Source organism: Scomber japonicus, chromosome 14, assembly GCF_027409825.1.
Source record: "Scomber japonicus isolate fScoJap1 chromosome 14, fScoJap1.pri, whole genome shotgun sequence".
NCBI lineage: Eukaryota > Metazoa > Chordata > Actinopteri > Scombriformes > Scombridae > Scomber > Scomber japonicus.
In genome coordinates, this window is record NC_070591.1 from 9,162,960 (window position 1) to 9,179,450 (window position 16,491).

The 16,491-nt window shown below is 41.3% G+C and overlaps 1 protein-coding gene across 2 annotated transcripts in view; it reads left to right on the forward strand.

Moving 5' to 3' along the window:
* Window positions 1-16,491, forward strand: part of ehbp1 (EH domain binding protein 1) — a 167,907-nt gene that overhangs the window by 60,920 nt on the left and 90,496 nt on the right. For both annotated transcript variants that reach the window (XM_053332881.1, XM_053332882.1), the window contains 3 exons: window positions 1,220-1,360; window positions 2,425-2,689; window positions 5,349-5,595. In XM_053332881.1, coding sequence (XP_053188856.1) covers window positions 1,220-1,360; window positions 2,425-2,689; window positions 5,349-5,595 — 653 coding nt within the window. The remainder of the gene's footprint in view (window positions 1-1,219; window positions 1,361-2,424; window positions 2,690-5,348; window positions 5,596-16,491) is intronic.

Below are 16,491 nucleotides of genomic sequence, written 5' to 3' on the forward strand. Positions count from 1 at the left end.
AACACCAGCTTGTTGTAGTAGTGTGTGTTGGTGGAAAATGGAGCTTTGTTGAAACGGTAATAAAACAACTCAAATTGTTGTAATCTGCTTCTAATAAACATGGCGTTCAAAAGGTTAGGCACTACAGAAACAGAAACAGTTACACCATTTTTCCTCAGTGTTTTTTAGAGCTTGCTCATCTGTCCTCTGTACATGCTCAGTAGGAGATGAATGACCTGTTTAGGAGTTTTAATGTGGATGGAAATATTTGCTGAAATGAGCTAAAATGCCTGGTATGGATACTGTGGTGAAGGGCCAAAGACTAAATGATGTGGTTTTGCTGACTTGTTTCTCATCAGCAGTTAAGGATGAACTTTTGAATGAAACAACTTTAATGATTGGCGATAATGAAAATCTCTCTCTGTATTACACGATAAATCCAAAACTCAATTTTGGACCTTCTACGCCAAAAGATCTCTGACTAGAAAACACAGCTGAGCTCATTTTGGGGTTTTTTTCGTGTCCTGGTTCTTCTTCTTGGATAGTGAACAGTCACAAACGATGTTCCACACACACATAAATACACACTCATGTAGATGTGCACTTGTCATGCTCTAAAATGGGTCATGAATGTTGTCAGTAAGAGGCAAGGAGGAGCACAGCACTTCTTATCAGCTACTCCCACTTTACATAGCAACACTACATATAGACCAAGACACACACACGCACACATGCACACACACACACACACACACACACACACACAACGCTCAGCAGGACTTTTGGCATCTACCTCTCACACATTTACACTCTTTTCAAATTGACCCGCACACTGGCAGCATCCCTTCAAGCTGCAGTGAGGATGATGAAGATAAAGTGGACAAGTCCCCAGTCCCAGTCCGGTTAGGATCTCCATAGCAACGCCATGCTGTCTCCAACAGTAACCCTCCATACCCCACAACTTTTCCCACAATGCCACTGCTGCTGTACATGCATTAAAGTGGGCTGAGGTGGCGGAGGAGCACAGAGAAGTTTAGGCAGCTCTCCTTGAAGCAAAACTGAACGGTCTTTATGCTTGTGGTTCACTCCCAAGTGCAGACTTTGGTATATTTGGGTTTGTAAATGTTTGTATTCATTTCAGACTCTTGTTTTTTTTGGGGGAGTTTAATTGTTTGGTAGCTGTTATTTTTGTCTCTTCCTCATCATTTATATGACTTTTTATGTTGGACTCTGGCGACAGAGTTGATCAACAAGCTGAACTTCCTGGAAGACCCGGACCAGGACACACCTCTTGCCATGAGCAGCAATCCCTTTGACGAGCCTGACGATCACCTTCACGACCCAGACGACCTCAACCCATTCGGTGATCCTGATGAAGAAGGTATGTTAAACACAAGTATATCATCATTTCGAATAGACTTTATTGTCATTGCACAAAAATAGAATGAAGTTTGCTATGCCGTACCTGAATATAAAAAATATAAAAATAGATTTAATAAATACACAAACACACACACATACAGAATCATCCCAAATCAATACATATATAAAGAAACATTTAAAAGCAGCTTGAAAGCAGTTTTGCACAAGTTGTCCCATTATTGCACATTGAGTTAGGTTGTTATCACAATAAAAGTTTAGTAGTTTGTTTGAAGCTCTGTCAATGGACTGTCAGTCAATGCAATTTGATGCACACATAGTATGAATGTGTGTAGTCATGTGTAACAATAGCAGGTCGGCTTCAGTGCTTTCAGTCATACAGCTAAACCAATATTTTTGTCTGACCACCTGAGTAACCAGGTGTATCAGTATGGATTATTTGTTTTTGAATGGTAACACACACACACACACACACACACACACACACAAAGTCTCCACTTCGTTGTTTGCCCGCTTGTTTAAGTTGACTTTAATCTGAATCTTATTGTCTGAATGAGTCAAGGATTTTGCTTTCTTGAGGACTCGATGTCTTTTATAGATTTTCTACACAGCTCTGGTGTGTAGAATTTTAATCTTACTTAAAACCAGTGTTGAAATATTACATATGTTTGCTTATATTTGTTTCGGGGGGGATAGATGATAAGGTTGTTATTTTTTATTCAGTGGCGGGTGTTTGTAGGCATACACACGTGTCTGATATTATCAGGCACTGTGGACATGTGTACACACAAAGTACGTTTGAATTGTTAAATTAAGTTTCAGTGTTTGTGTCCCAGTGAGGAGCACTGTAATATTAAAACTGTGCCTGGAGAAACTTTAGCTTCCCTCCAGTTAACTAATGTAAATGTATGTGTGAAAAGTGGAACAGTGTAAGGGGTAAAATACTGATTACTACCAGGGCGCTCCTAAAGAAGTTACTATTGAGTCTGTGGTACTTTCTTTTAGAAACCCAGTACACCATGTTGGTTCTCTCCCCTCTCCCCTCTCCCCTCTCCTCTCGAACAGAACCTCCTGACCAGCCGGTCTTACGGCAGCGCGTAGACGAGGACTCCTTCTACGACCACGAATCTTCAAATCCATTCGACGAACCGGATGAACAAGAGTCGCACACGTCCCTGGGGAACCCCTTTGATGAGCCGGACCAGGACACAGAACCTCGGCCGGAGCCAGAACCCCCCAAACCCAGGCAGAGGATAGGGGTGCGGCCTGTTGACATGAGCAAGTACTTGTACGCCGACACCACCCACAACGAGGAGGAGGAGCTCGATGAGTAAGACATTATTCCTTTTTTATGTCATTATTTCCTAATTTTCTAATATTTTACAGTCATCGGACACATGAACAATGTCAGGACCTTCTTAGTGAACACTCTGATGGCAACTACAGACATATTTGTATTTTCTGTAGAGTAAGGAAAGAGTGTGATTTCCTTTAGATCTCAGTTAGGAGCCCTTACTACTCTTGGAGGATCTAGACTGCCTAGTTTGGTTACTATTGGCAGGCCGCGTTCTGTAAGACCCCCTCCTTATAGAGGAGCACTTGTAGCCCCCTCACCAGGGGCAGAGTGACGAGGCAGCTCTTTCAACAGGAACAAGGGCCTTGTTGTTTCACTGCATTCTTTAACCTGGTCTCCCTCCTTTCCCTCCTCCTGTCGTCCCTTCCCTCCCTCCCTCCTATCAACTTGTTGCCCCATACTTTCCCTCCTCTGCTGTCCTCCTCAACTTCCTCCCCAGACTCTGCTCATTTTTACTTAACCTTCCTTCTCTTTCATCCTGCTTTTCTTACTTCATTACTTTCTTCTTCCTCCCCGTCTTCCCTTTTAGCACTCTATATCACTTTAAGTGTATCAAGGCTTCCAGTTTAGATCAGTAAAGAAGTCCTAGTTACAAGGCAAGGCAGCTTTTTTATAGAGGGCATTTCATATACAGGGGCATCTCTATTTGCTTTACATAAAAACAATATATCTGATGATTTAACAGTAATAATGGGAAACATTAAAACATACAAAAAAAAACAATTATAATGAAAAAAAACAAAGTACAGAAAAACTAGAAAGAGAAAGAAAACAAAAAGCTAGACTGAAACAGAGCATAAAATATGAGAGTGCATGTTATTTACATTAAAGTTATTAAAAGAACACAAAGTGCAAATAAAAGATTAAAATTTAAAGTGCTTTAAAGAGCTCAATCTTAAGCACATGAAAAGAGAAATGTTTTAAACCTGGATTTCAAAATAGTTTTACATTTTGGGTGATTACAAGGAGAATGTTTGTCATTAAATACAGCCATGTGTGTCCTGTCCAAAAACTTTTTATTTTATTTAAATAAATTGAAATATAAGTGGTAATGATACTGAAATAATACGCAAGGTTTATAACTTCCTGTTGCTGCACAAAGTTTCAACCTATTAGATGTTCTTCAGGCACAAAAAGATATTTGGATTTTTGGATATGCAGACTTTTTATAGCTAAAGAAGCCATGAAGTCAAAGAGTGGACATCTGTGACCACTGCAGCAAGTTTTAATGGTCACTTTTAATCTGTGATTAAAAGCTGGAACTTTGGGGATCCGTCTGTAGGTCTCACTGATTGTGAGTGACCTCTGCAGAAGTGTGGGCCGTGCCTACACATTGTAAATGGAAACTTGTCGGTTTTTGGCTGTTGAGCGAAGCTGTCAGAAGCGTAGCCGTGTGTTTTAGCCCTCTCGGCTGTCTAAAGACAGACAGGTTATTGACTGGCTTGTTTCTTTTGCTCCGTCTCCTACATCAGGAGCAGTTCTGTGCAGAATAGAGAGTTCAAGAGGGCAACGCAGTGTTTTGACTGGAGCCCTTTCACATGTCTTTTAGCCAGTGCTGGTCTGTTTAAGCTGCTCTATAGGACTGCCTGCTTTTCTTTTCTTCACTTCCCCTCTCTCTATCACTCTGCTGTTAGACTGACACTCACTAGGTCTAACCTCTCTTTCAGACAGATACCTAGTCAATCATATTTTTTTCACTCTCACCCTCTTTATCAAATTCTCTTTGTTTTGGGATTGCTTGTTGCATGTTGAGTAAATGTCTGAAAGCCGTGCTCCTGCTTTCAGTGCCACAAGCATGCCTGTATATTGATAACACTCTGGTATGTGTGTAGGAGTTTGTGTGTGTGTGTGTGTGTGTGTGTGTGTGTAATGCCTCCGTGCTCCTGCCTGTCTGTCTGTCAGTAGTCCACCTTGGGCAGTAAGGATATGAGGTCACGCAGACCTGACCTCAGTGCACCTGCATCTTCTATTACCTTTTTCACTTTTGTGTGTTGTTCATTGTATTGCACCAAACACTCATTTCCATTTAGCAATTTCCTTAATTAAACAATGGGCAGTCAGAACCAAATAATGGGTGTAAATAAATAGTTTAGATAATCTTGATGGTTCATTGTTGGATTTTTTAATAGTGCAAACAAAATGCCAAGTACAGATCTATATATATATTTTTTTCTTTTCTTTTTAATTATTTTTTTCTTTTCTTCTTCATTTTTCTTACATATGCTACCACTGACTTGCTTAGTTGTGTTCATGCCCATTTATAATACAGTGGGGGAAATAAGTATTGAACACATCAACTTTTGATTTGTTTATATGTTTGGATTTCTTGAGTTAATACCAAAGTCTGGTGACATTTTTTGTATGAATAGCCTCATTGGAAATATGTTTACTAAAAAAATGTTGACGTATTCAATCATTCTTATTTCCTCCACTGTATATTTCTTTCTTCTTTTTTTTTAGGTCAAACGGCATAACTGTCTTAATAATGTCACTCCCCTGTGTTCATGCAAATGACTATAATTTTAATTTTGACTTAAAATGTGCCATTTTTGTTACATTTATATACTTTCTAACACATCTTTTTGTCTTTTCTTGCTGTCTTTTGTTGCCCCCCCCCCCTTCCCTCCATTCTCAGATCCAACCCGTTCTATGAGCCAAGGACATCGAGCCCCACACGGAACCCCGCTGGCGTCCCCTCCCTGGATGTGGGCAGCAGCCAAAAGAGGAGGGCTCCCCCACCCCCAAGTTCCAGCCCTGGCCTCGGCCCCAGTCCGCCAGCTCCCAAACCCAGCTCTGGCCCAGACAGGGAGAGATCCCAGCCAGCCGGGCCCAGCCCAGTGGCAGCATTGATTGGGAGAGAGCTGGCCTCATCTTCCCCCAAGGTAAACAGGCCTTACTTGAATGTAATAAACTTGATTATCACCGCAACAGGCACATAGATGACAAAACAACAAATGTGATGAATGTAATCACTTTCTGCTCCAGAAATCTCATCCTGAATTCTGCAGGCTGTAACTTTCCAGACTGTTCCAGTTTGATATATTCTAGTAGTCGTGGAATAACAGAATTTTACAAAAAAAGAGGCCTTTGTCAAAATTAAATCCTAATTAATCCAAGTTTTGGGTACAATTCCTCACCACAGAGCTCTATAGCGATGTATTGCAGCCCAACGCTTAATGCCTACTGGGATGGTAAGGGGAAAAAAAGGTTAAAAATGAACTTCACTAACTCTAAGAATGTTTTGTTTTGCGGAAAGTATTGAAAGTAACCTCATTAAAAGACAAGGCCGACACTTGTAGCAATGAGTTGCTAGTGAGACAGTTTTACAGTGTTTTTAGGTATGAAGGTTCACAGCATATCGAAGAATTTGTGAGGAAAAGTTTGAGTTCTGGTGCACAACTGATGGCAGTTTCGGTACTTGAAAGTTTTTTAATACTCTTCATACTATGCTATGGACACATGTGGGTTAGATACAGTCCTAAATGTTTTTAATTTGAATAGTTTAAATGCCTTCATTGTAAAAGTTATAGTGTTTAAGGTATGACGGTTCAGAGCATATCAGAAGAATGTGAGCCAACAGATGACAATTTTCATACTTGAAAGTTTTCGATACTCTTCATACTATGGACACATACAGGTGGGTTTGATACAGCCTTAAAAGTAAGGCTTGACTTTACACAATAATAGTTTGAACGCCTGCATTGTATTTATAAGTTATAGAGTAGACACCGCAGAAATAATATTGCATACCTTACATGTTCACAGTATTTGATTTCTTCAATTGTTCAAGATGAATGTAAGTCAGATCTTACAATTTTTCCTCCAGTGTAATAAATGTTATAAAATTTCATTAAGACTTTAGTTTAAAGCTGTGTGAAAAGTTTAAACCGTAATACAGACGCTGATGCTTCAGCATAAACTTAAATCCTAAAATCCCAAAATTCCATATCTAATAGTCTACTTACTATTCTTCATTCTGGCTCATTCGTTGCAGCATATGTTATTATAAGTGAGTGACTTGAAGTATTTTGTGTGTGTGTGTGTGTGTGTGTGTGTTTCCGCATGTGTGTCCACATCCAGTGGTCCTTACATTAGCTTTCTTTCCACCTGCACAATCCCATCTTCTGCCCCATTCTTTATGCTCATGAAACTCACCAGCTCCTCATTTGAATATAGGTATTTGTTTATTGGGGTGTTTTCGTATGTTTATTTATTTATTTAAATTAGGTAAATCATGGCTGGGTCTAATTAAATGGCTGATGGTCACACACACTCACGGCAGGAGTCAGACCACTGGTGGGGAATGATTGGCTGGGGGTGTGGGGGGTGGGTTGGGGGTTAAAAGTGTGTGTGTGTGTGTGTGTGTGTGTGTGTGTGTGTGTAGGGGCTCAATGGGCCTGTGTGGGGCTTAAACACAGGGGGCTTAACTACAGCAGAGCGATCACAAGGGGGTGTTGACCCCCTGTGCACACACACCCACACATGCAAACACACTCTGTACAGTTACTTATACCCACACAGACACACACAGGTCCCTCCTCTCCATGCAGCTGGCTAGCTGACTGTTTTAGTGTAGCTGGGCGGTGATGCTGGCCGTCCATGTAATTATGGCACAGTGCCTTTATCACCCAGCTGCAGTTGCCTGTGACCGTGGGTGAGGGGGCCTAAACCACTTTAATTACCCAAAGCCAGTGGCCTGTGGTGGGCCACACTTCGCCAAGAGATGCCCCTGCCTCTGGAGCTTGGGGTGGAGGGAGGGAGGGAGGGATGGAGGGAGGGTGGAGGGGGAGATGCAAAGAATTGTGGGTGAGGATTGAAGAGAGAGGAGGGGTGGGAGGGTGTGTGGGGGGGGGGGGGGTGCAGTGAAGGAGAATAGGTGGAAGATAGTGAAGGGTAGAGGAAAGGAGAATAGTGGGGGGAAGAGAAGGAAGATGGCCAGGGAATAGTAGAGAGAGAGAGAGAGAGAGAGAGAGGATGTTCACAGTAAACAAGGATAGGCCTACAGGGTCTGTTGACATATACAGCTAGTGTGAATAGGTTTCTTTTTCTTATTCACACCAAGCACTATGACACACACACAAACACACACACGCACGCACGCCTCAGCCATGTGTAGGCTGTTAGATGACCTTTGAATGTATGAAGTCAGAGAGGATTAAGAGGAGACATTCCCACTATGAGAGGCCAAGACGAAAACCAACACATCATCACACTATGAACGTGTACGGAGTGTAGATGTGCGCTCGTGCTTGCATGCATGTATGTGTCCGTCCTCTCTTATAGTTTCTAGTTTCTGCCTGAGGCTCAGTTCAGCGAATATGCACCGGGGCACAGTTGTAACCTTCCCCCAAAACACAGCCAACCTCTACCTCTACCATACAATAGCTTTCAAGGTGTGTATTCTTCATTTATAGTTATCTCTACCAACTGTTCTTGTGGGCATTTGGTGTGTCGGACCAAGATAAACACAGACACACACACACAGAACTAGTCTAATCTCGGAATAGAAATTCATATATTGAAAGCCGCCATGCTCGGTTATACATTTACAACCTGCCCTTAAGGGTATAAAACGTCTCATACGTGTTTTCCTTGAATGAAATCATGTCTTTGCAAACCATGAGATTAAGCACGCCTTATATCACATTTACATTTTACACATTAAAAGTCAGCGTAACGTAAGTGCGGCAGTTCAGCCACTAAAGTTACAACTGTCAAAAAAGTGAGGAGAATAAGGGTCAGAGTCTTGGCGCTCTCATATTATTCCTGTGTTCATGGACTGACATTTAAAAAGATATGAATTGAAATAAGAAAATATTAGCCAAAGCAATCAAGGTAGGAAGATAAGAGCTCGGCACAGTAAGGGAGAAGAAATTAAAATACCTATTCATCATATACCCTAAATGAATGTCATATTTAGCTAAACTCCCCTTCACAGAATGTATGAATTCAGAGGAGGGGAGGTTGAGCATTAAACTTTGCCTTAGATGTAGCTGTATCCACCATGTCATTGCATTAAACCCACCCCTCACTTCAATGCCAGCCTGTGAAAAATCAGGACATCTACAGGACATATGGCGTGCGTCCACTTACTCTATACGCAGGTATTACACATATGGATTGGATTTACATTAAGCTCGAACAAGAGCTCAAAGCTCTGGAGTTTTGCCAGTGGAGCCACGTTCAGCACTAACAATTTATGGAAAGGATAAGACGGCAATACTGAAACCACTCAAATGCATTTATTGAAACACCTGGCACCGTTTCCCCTATATGCTTTCAACCGCTCAATAAACATAGTGTACATTTTCTGTGTTGAGCCTTTTCATTCTTTGATATTGATATATTTATTACAACTACATCTATCTGGACTTAAAGAGCAGTTCTGGTGTCAAATCTCCTGACTCTATGAACATGACTACAACTATCTGGAATAATTGTAAGGTAGTTTAAAGTTATTCCACTGCAGGTGTGTGGGAATACAAGTCCTAGTGTTGTAAGCTCAGTGCACACACACACACTGGACTGCTGATAAACAAAAATCTTTGGGGAAAACACCCAATGTTGGGGTTTTTCATCTTAAGATCATGCAGGACCATATAACCTGTGTGACCAGTGCCAATGCAATTCAATTTTACCTTTTACCATGCAGGGTCAGTGGATAGAGATGTGCAACATAGCTCTGCAACCTCCAAAAGCCTTTGTTTATTCGTCCATGATGCCTTCACACTGTGGATCCTTTCACTATGTTACAGGGTCATTATGTATGTAGTGTATTTCTTTACCTTGACTGTCATCGAGCCTTCACAAATGCCACTTTGATTTATAAATATAATCTGAGAGCTGCTTTTTCTTATTTTTGTTTATAAATTGAGATTTATCTTCAACTGGATGAAAGTTGCACTTCAGACCCTCATTCGATGCTTCACGGCTCCCACGCCGACGTGTCCGTTGTCCCGTCTGCGAGATATAGATCCTCCAAAGACGTCAAGTTTTAAGTTTAGCTGTGAAGGAGCTGGAAGGATGGAAATATCTGTGGGATTAATTTAAATGAACAGCGGGAGTTCCTGTTGGGCGGGTTGTGAGCTCTGTCTGGTCTGATTCAGTCCATCTCTTTTCCCTGGGGCTGATTTTACCCCTCCCAGTAATTCAGTGATCCCCTGCTCCTCCTTCTGTTTCATCTCCATCTCTATTCCATAGTCAGGCCGCTCTACACTTAGATGCTCTGATCTTAAGATTTTCATCAAGTTTCCGCTTCATGAATTATTTGCCTTATTTTCATATAAAGAAAAGTTGGAAGGCGACATATGTCTGTGAGCAAAAGTTTGAACAAAGAAGTTTTATATTAACTTAATATTTACACAAGGAATCTGGGAAAGAGTAAGGCCTCTTAAACTTTTAGTTGCTGGGCCTCATAATACTTATATATCCGAGAACTGTCGATAACTTTATGAAATAGAGTTTAATGGCAAATTGACAATTGACTTATCATGTATTTTGGTGTCTTGGCTTAAAGATATTCGTCAGCTTTTCTTTCTCTATTACTTTACTGTACATTTAGTTAGAATCACCTCAATCCCTCTTCTTTTCTTTTTACAAACTGATTAAAAAAGGTAAAAAATTATAGTCTCAACCACAATGAAACACGGTGTCTTTACCACATTTCCCTCTATCTCTTTCTTTTTCTCACACACACCCACTCTTTACGGAGGTGAGAAAGTGAACCAACACCAGAGGTATGTTTTCTTTCTCCCCTTCAGTTGAAGGGCTCGTGTGATTACTTATGTTAATCAAAGGGTTCAAATTAAATAGTTTTGGAGGTTGTGAGAGCTCCTGTGCCAGGGGGAGACAGAGGCCAGAGCTCTCCTTCCTCTCCCAGACTTTGTTTTCATAGCCCCTCCTTCAGTTCAGACTACCTCGAAATTGAAATTAGAATAAATTAACATTATTTAATTGAGTTCGCAGAAGGCTGCGATATTTCTTAATTAGCTTTCACCGGGGTTCGCGGCAAGAGAGGACCACATCCACACTGTGAAGTGTTACTGAGGTTGCCGTGACGACTGAGGGATGTTTTTGGAGGACAAAGGGGAGCCCAAGAGACAAGGACAGTCATCACTTGTCTTCTGATCTCTGCCCGCTCCAAGGTCTCTCATCTTGTTATCATTATATCCGGTCCAAAGTTATTCCATCTTCTCCGACAAGTTTGGCATACCTTTTCATTAAGAGACTCAGATGTAGGACATGAAGAAAGTAAGGCTCAAGGCTGAATGCTTTTAAACAGTGATTAAATAGATTTATAGGAAACTTTCTAATACTTAATAGTCTTCATTATCTGAAATATTGAATATGTGTCCTGTGTTAGAGTTAGACTTTTCAATTTTCACCTTTGCAAAGAAAGAAAACGTTGTTGAGATAATAATGCGAGCCTTGGTATTTGTTGCTTGAGATGATTTTTTTTATATATATAAAGTAATGCAAACATGTACCATTAGCTTCTGATAAGGGAGACAGATATAATGTTAGCATTTAAAAAGGGCAATATTAGGTGTTACTGTCATAAATAAAACTTACTTTCAGGTAAAAGTACAAAAAATAGATCTCTTCAGTGCAGGTATGTCTAAATACTTTCCCCTACAGTGTGATTTGTATAGCTACTGTATATTGTTGGTTTAAAAGTAATGCATCAGAAGAGTCTTTGTGTCTCATTTCAGGATTCACAATTTCAGACCGTTGAATCAGCAGGGAAACGGTCATAGTGGTCCATTTCTTAGACCGAGACATTGAAGCCTCGCTGGTTCCCCTTGGCCACATTGGCCTTTCCATAAGCTGTGTAATATTAGGAGAATAATCCTTGAGAGGAGTAAGGCTAAATCAGTACCTCTCAATGTCTGCCTTTTCCCAGTGTGGACCCCTCCCCAACTCTTATTTGCAGTCTCTTGAGTGGTCTGTCATTGGATCTTGTGGGAGAGAGGAGACCCAGTTTCTTCTCTCGTGTAGTTTAGGTCCAATCGTCAGGCTTCCTGCTGTCGTTTCATGCTGCAGGGCATCGCTGTCATCAAGTTGAGCAGAAGGGGTATAAGACTGACTAATGAGCAATCTCGTGTATTAGTTTTCGAAGTAAATCTAAGTTGAAAAAGTTTATAGGAATGTTTAGATAAGGTAATATTTTGGGGTAACTCTGAGATCCAAAGAAAATAGAAGTTAGAGCTGCGTTTAAAAGACTTACCAAGAAGTTGTTTACTCAAGGAAGAGCTGATCTACTCAGTGCAGGAAGTCTGAAGTCTCACAGAGCAACAGACATTAATATATTTGCCCATTTTTCAGCGAATAAATAAAAATCCAATGTTAATACGTATTCAGCGACCGTTCCAAACCCAGTCTTATACACTGTTTGCCATGAAAGGAAGAGCATTTGTGTGTTGTGTGTGCTAATGTGCAGTCTTGTGTGTGTTGTGAGGGATATATTTTGATCCAGTTACTGTAATGCGGCTATCATTTTTCCACCTCTTCCTCTGTTGGGTGCATGTCGAGTTCACAAGTTAAGCACTGCGAAGAGCTCACTCTCCTCAATACCCGCGCCGACTGGTGTAAAAGGGCCTTCCGCAAAGCGCCGCTTGTAATCTGCCTTTGGTAAGTCCTCCTTAGTTTTATCTGCCAAGGATTACCTCACAAGCTGCAAGCAGGAGAGAACGAGGGAGACGCAGAGCAAGAGGGAGAGAAATGAAAAGCAAGTCAAACAGAAAACGATGAAGATAGAACAAAATGAAAACAAATCGCTGTGTAATCTCTGAAAGAGAGAGACCTGCTTTAGAGTTGAAGGGAAGTTTCCCTTGCCACTCATTTAGAAAGGGAATTGACTAATCCCTCCATGATTGATGTCTGCTATGAGAGGCTCTATGGCAGACTAATAGGGCTTATGAGGATGACCAGAAAGTCCTTTGTGTGCGTGCCTGTGTGTGTATGTGTGTGTGTGTATATGTGAATGAACCAAACCTTTTTTGTCTTGAGTGTCCCTCTATCCAGTGGCCACAGAGGCCAGGGGTTTGAATGACATAGCGGCCGAAGAAGGGGTAACTTTATCTTAATCTGGTCTTAATCTGCCCCAGTCCTCCAGGTGTGTGTGGGCTTAAACCCAGAAAGATCCAGGGTTTTTGGGGTGAGGTTTAAGAGGGCTTCGGGTGAGGAGATAGAAGTACGTGCACTTGAAAACTCCTTGGACCCCCAGAAGGCCTAAGACCCCCCGTACATTCATGAGACCCGCACTCACTTAGACATGCCATACCTTACTCTTGTCATCGTTGAGTGGCCCCTGCTACATTTTAATTGAATTAAACCAACCGTTCGCCATCATTTAAAAAAGGGACCTTAGAAGTACCTTTTATAAATGAGTCCGTGAGATTCTTCTTTTAAATTGGGTGCGTATGTTTAAACGTGTGCGGACGTGCACGCGCAGACATGTGCACTCTTGTGTCTGTGTTTGAGGAAAAGAGAGCAAGTGTAGAAATGATAAGGCCTTAATTGCCTCCTTATAAAGCCCTCCAGCACACTCCTCTTTTGGACCGTTATGGTATGCAGGTGTGTGCTCTTACGTGCTATTGGAAATGCTAAGTGGCATTTTCACCGCTTAACTCGTAGATCTCTGAGTGAGATCGTTCCCTTGGCTTTTTTTTTTCTTCATTTGAGCACTCTTATAAGAGATCAGTTGACCTCAACCTCAAGATTTGATCTTACAGTCCTGTCTTGATCATAATTTGGTCAGAACATAAATACATAGAGTGGGTTTACACACTCAATGTCTTCATATTGGCTAGAAGATTTGGTGTATGCAGCAGTAGTAACTACAGTTAGTAACTAATGTTGGTCTGCTACTTGAAATGACATGCCTTTCTGCTGTAACATCGGTTTTATTCAACTTAACAGAAACAGAGAGGCTCAACAGGAGAGAGATTTTTTTATGTTTAAATCTATGGCCAATGTAGCAGCATGTCTATCTAATGATTGGTCACTGTCAATCCAACATTAATCCACAGAGAAAAATATTGATAACCGTGGGATTGACTGATTGATTGACAGACATTAAAGATAATGAATCCTAACGTCTTTGATGATTCCCCAACTTTGATCTAGAGCTATCAGCAGGTCAAGATGTCCTGTTTGACCATCTGGTTAATACCTGCCTCAGCCAAAATGCACGCTAACATTAGCATATTGACATAATAAACACAGACATTTCTTGAGGTGAGGAGTATTATTACATAACTTGGAAGTTAAGATTTGTTGATGCATGAGACCAAAGTCAGGAACTAAAGCTCCAGCCACAATGCATCAAAAGTAGATATGCTAATGACTATATGAGCACCTTTCAAACCTACTTAAATGATCAATAATGTTGTTTTCCTTGGTCAAACTTTGTCTTTCTTTATTGATCCATTTTCTCACTCTTCCTGGATTCTCTTGTCATACTCCTCCCTGTTTTTCCTTTACCTACATGTAGCGTTTTTTCCCCACCGCTCTCCTGTCTTCTCCAGTATGCGTGTGTTGATGCATGTGTATTCTGATCAGGAGTCAAAGGGGTGACTTTGTAATTATGTTCATTTTAATTGGCTGTGCTATCACCCCTCTCATCACTTTGGAGCCCACGCTGCACTGGACAATGGCAGTCTGTAGTCGAGGGAGGGGGTGTGTGTGTGTGCAACTGCTGTGTCAAGACATCCCCTAACCATACACACACACACACGCACGCACACTGTCAGCCTCTTTACCTGCAGAACATAATTCCTAAAGTGGCCTCCTTAATGAGTTTTCCCTGCCCAGGCTTAGATTAATTGATAAATGGCAGCGTTATCGGCACAGCTGATCTCTGAATCCATTGCACCACTAATTTGTTTGTTGAAGATGGCAGTTAAAGGAGATTAATGCAGTATAGATTTATGAGAACCCTCCCCCTCCGCCCCCCCTCCTCTCTTTCTCTCTCTTCTTCTCTTCTCTTTCCTTCTTCCTTCCTAAAGCTTATTTGTCTGAGAAGGATGAAGAGGTGGAGGAAAAGAGGAAGAGCAAAAGAGGCAGATGGCCTTTGGATTATTTTCTGGGATTCTTTGAAATCCCGATTTAGAAGATGAAAGATAGGACAAGATGCGTACTCATGATCTCAAGCAAAGTTCCTTTTCATGGTCAGTATATGTAATATTCACTAGTAAACACTCTGGTCAGTGTAGTAATGACTGTGGGAAGGTTAGCACTAGGGCCGGGCAAATATATCAATATAAGACTAGATATCATCTTAGATTTTGGATGTCGTAATATCGTCTGTTCCTGGCTTTAAAGGCAAAATTACAATAAAGACTCTTCTAGCTATTTATCAAAAATCTCATTATGTAAGTATTTTGAGAAAGCACAACAATAATCATCCGTTCAATATTATCGCAAAATCAATATTGAGGTATTTGGTCATAAATATGGTGATATTTGATTTTTTCCATATCGCCCAGCCCTACTTAGCACTGATAATTTAACTTGAAGGAATAGTGTGCATGATATAATTCAAGATGTGACTCCTTTGAACATCTTCTCTGACAGATATGCTGCAATGAAGTCACATCAGATTTGTAGATAGAAGCTGCCGGCACAGCTGTCTGACATCTGCCAGTGCTGTAAATCTGAAGTATTAATGACAGCACTAAAGAGCTGGAGCCATTCTGTGTGGAGTTTGCATTTTCTACCCGTGCCTGCTTGGGTTCTCTCCTGGTTCTCCGGCTTCCTCCCACAAACCAAAAACATGCAGGTTGGGTTAATTGGTGACTCTAAATGAATGCCCGTAGGTGTGAATATTTGGTTGTCTATTGTATGTTGACCCTGTGATAGACTGGCGACCTGTCCAGTGTGTACCCTGCCTCTCCCACCAATGTCAGCTGTGATTGGCTCCAGCTCCCCCAAAACCCTCTAGAGTCTAGAGGATAAGTGGTATGGAAAATGAATGATTGAACTAAAGAGCGTCACAGTTGACTGGACAGTCACTGTTTTAGATCCAACAAAGGTAACACATAAATGCTTCAGATTTCAGAGTGCAGCTCTACATTTACAGTAGCTTGTTTCTACATATTGTAAACGCAGGTTAAGAAGCAAGAAGCAAAAACAGGTTGAAGAGGAGGTAGGTTAATAAAACAGGTGTTGAACTCTCACTCCGAACTGGTGATTTTTTTTTTTTTAAACAAGGCTGAGACCTGTAAAGATGTGGCAGGAAGTGCAACAGAGCTTTTTCCTCCTCAGAAGGAAGGGGAGGGAGTAGAAGGCAATAAGGAACACCTGTTTTTTTAAGGGAATCCATATTATTTTGTAGCTAGGGAGATAGGCTAGCTGGGTTGTGTTGTGTCTTTTTCATGTTATAAAGAAAAGAATGACAGGATTGATTCTGCATCTCTCTCCTGTCTGGCCCCCCGAACTTTTGTCTTAAGAGTATCACCTCTTTTCATCCCCTATGCTACAAGGGTTGATGAGGAGCTGGATCTGTGCAACCTATAGGAGGGAAAAAGATGGAGATGCAGAATCTGGTTCACTTTTACCACCGGTGATGTTGTCTTGTTTTGTCTTTAACAGGATCCCATCTTCCATACCATTGACCCCCACCACCCCGCCCCCGCCCCCCTCCTACCGCACACACAGACACACACACAAACGCAATCCTCAAACCCTACCCACCCTGTATGTCTTTTTTTTCTCTTCCCCAGCCAAAGCTAATTTGCAGAGGCGTGAGTGTGGGTAATGCTACTGCCGTTTCCATG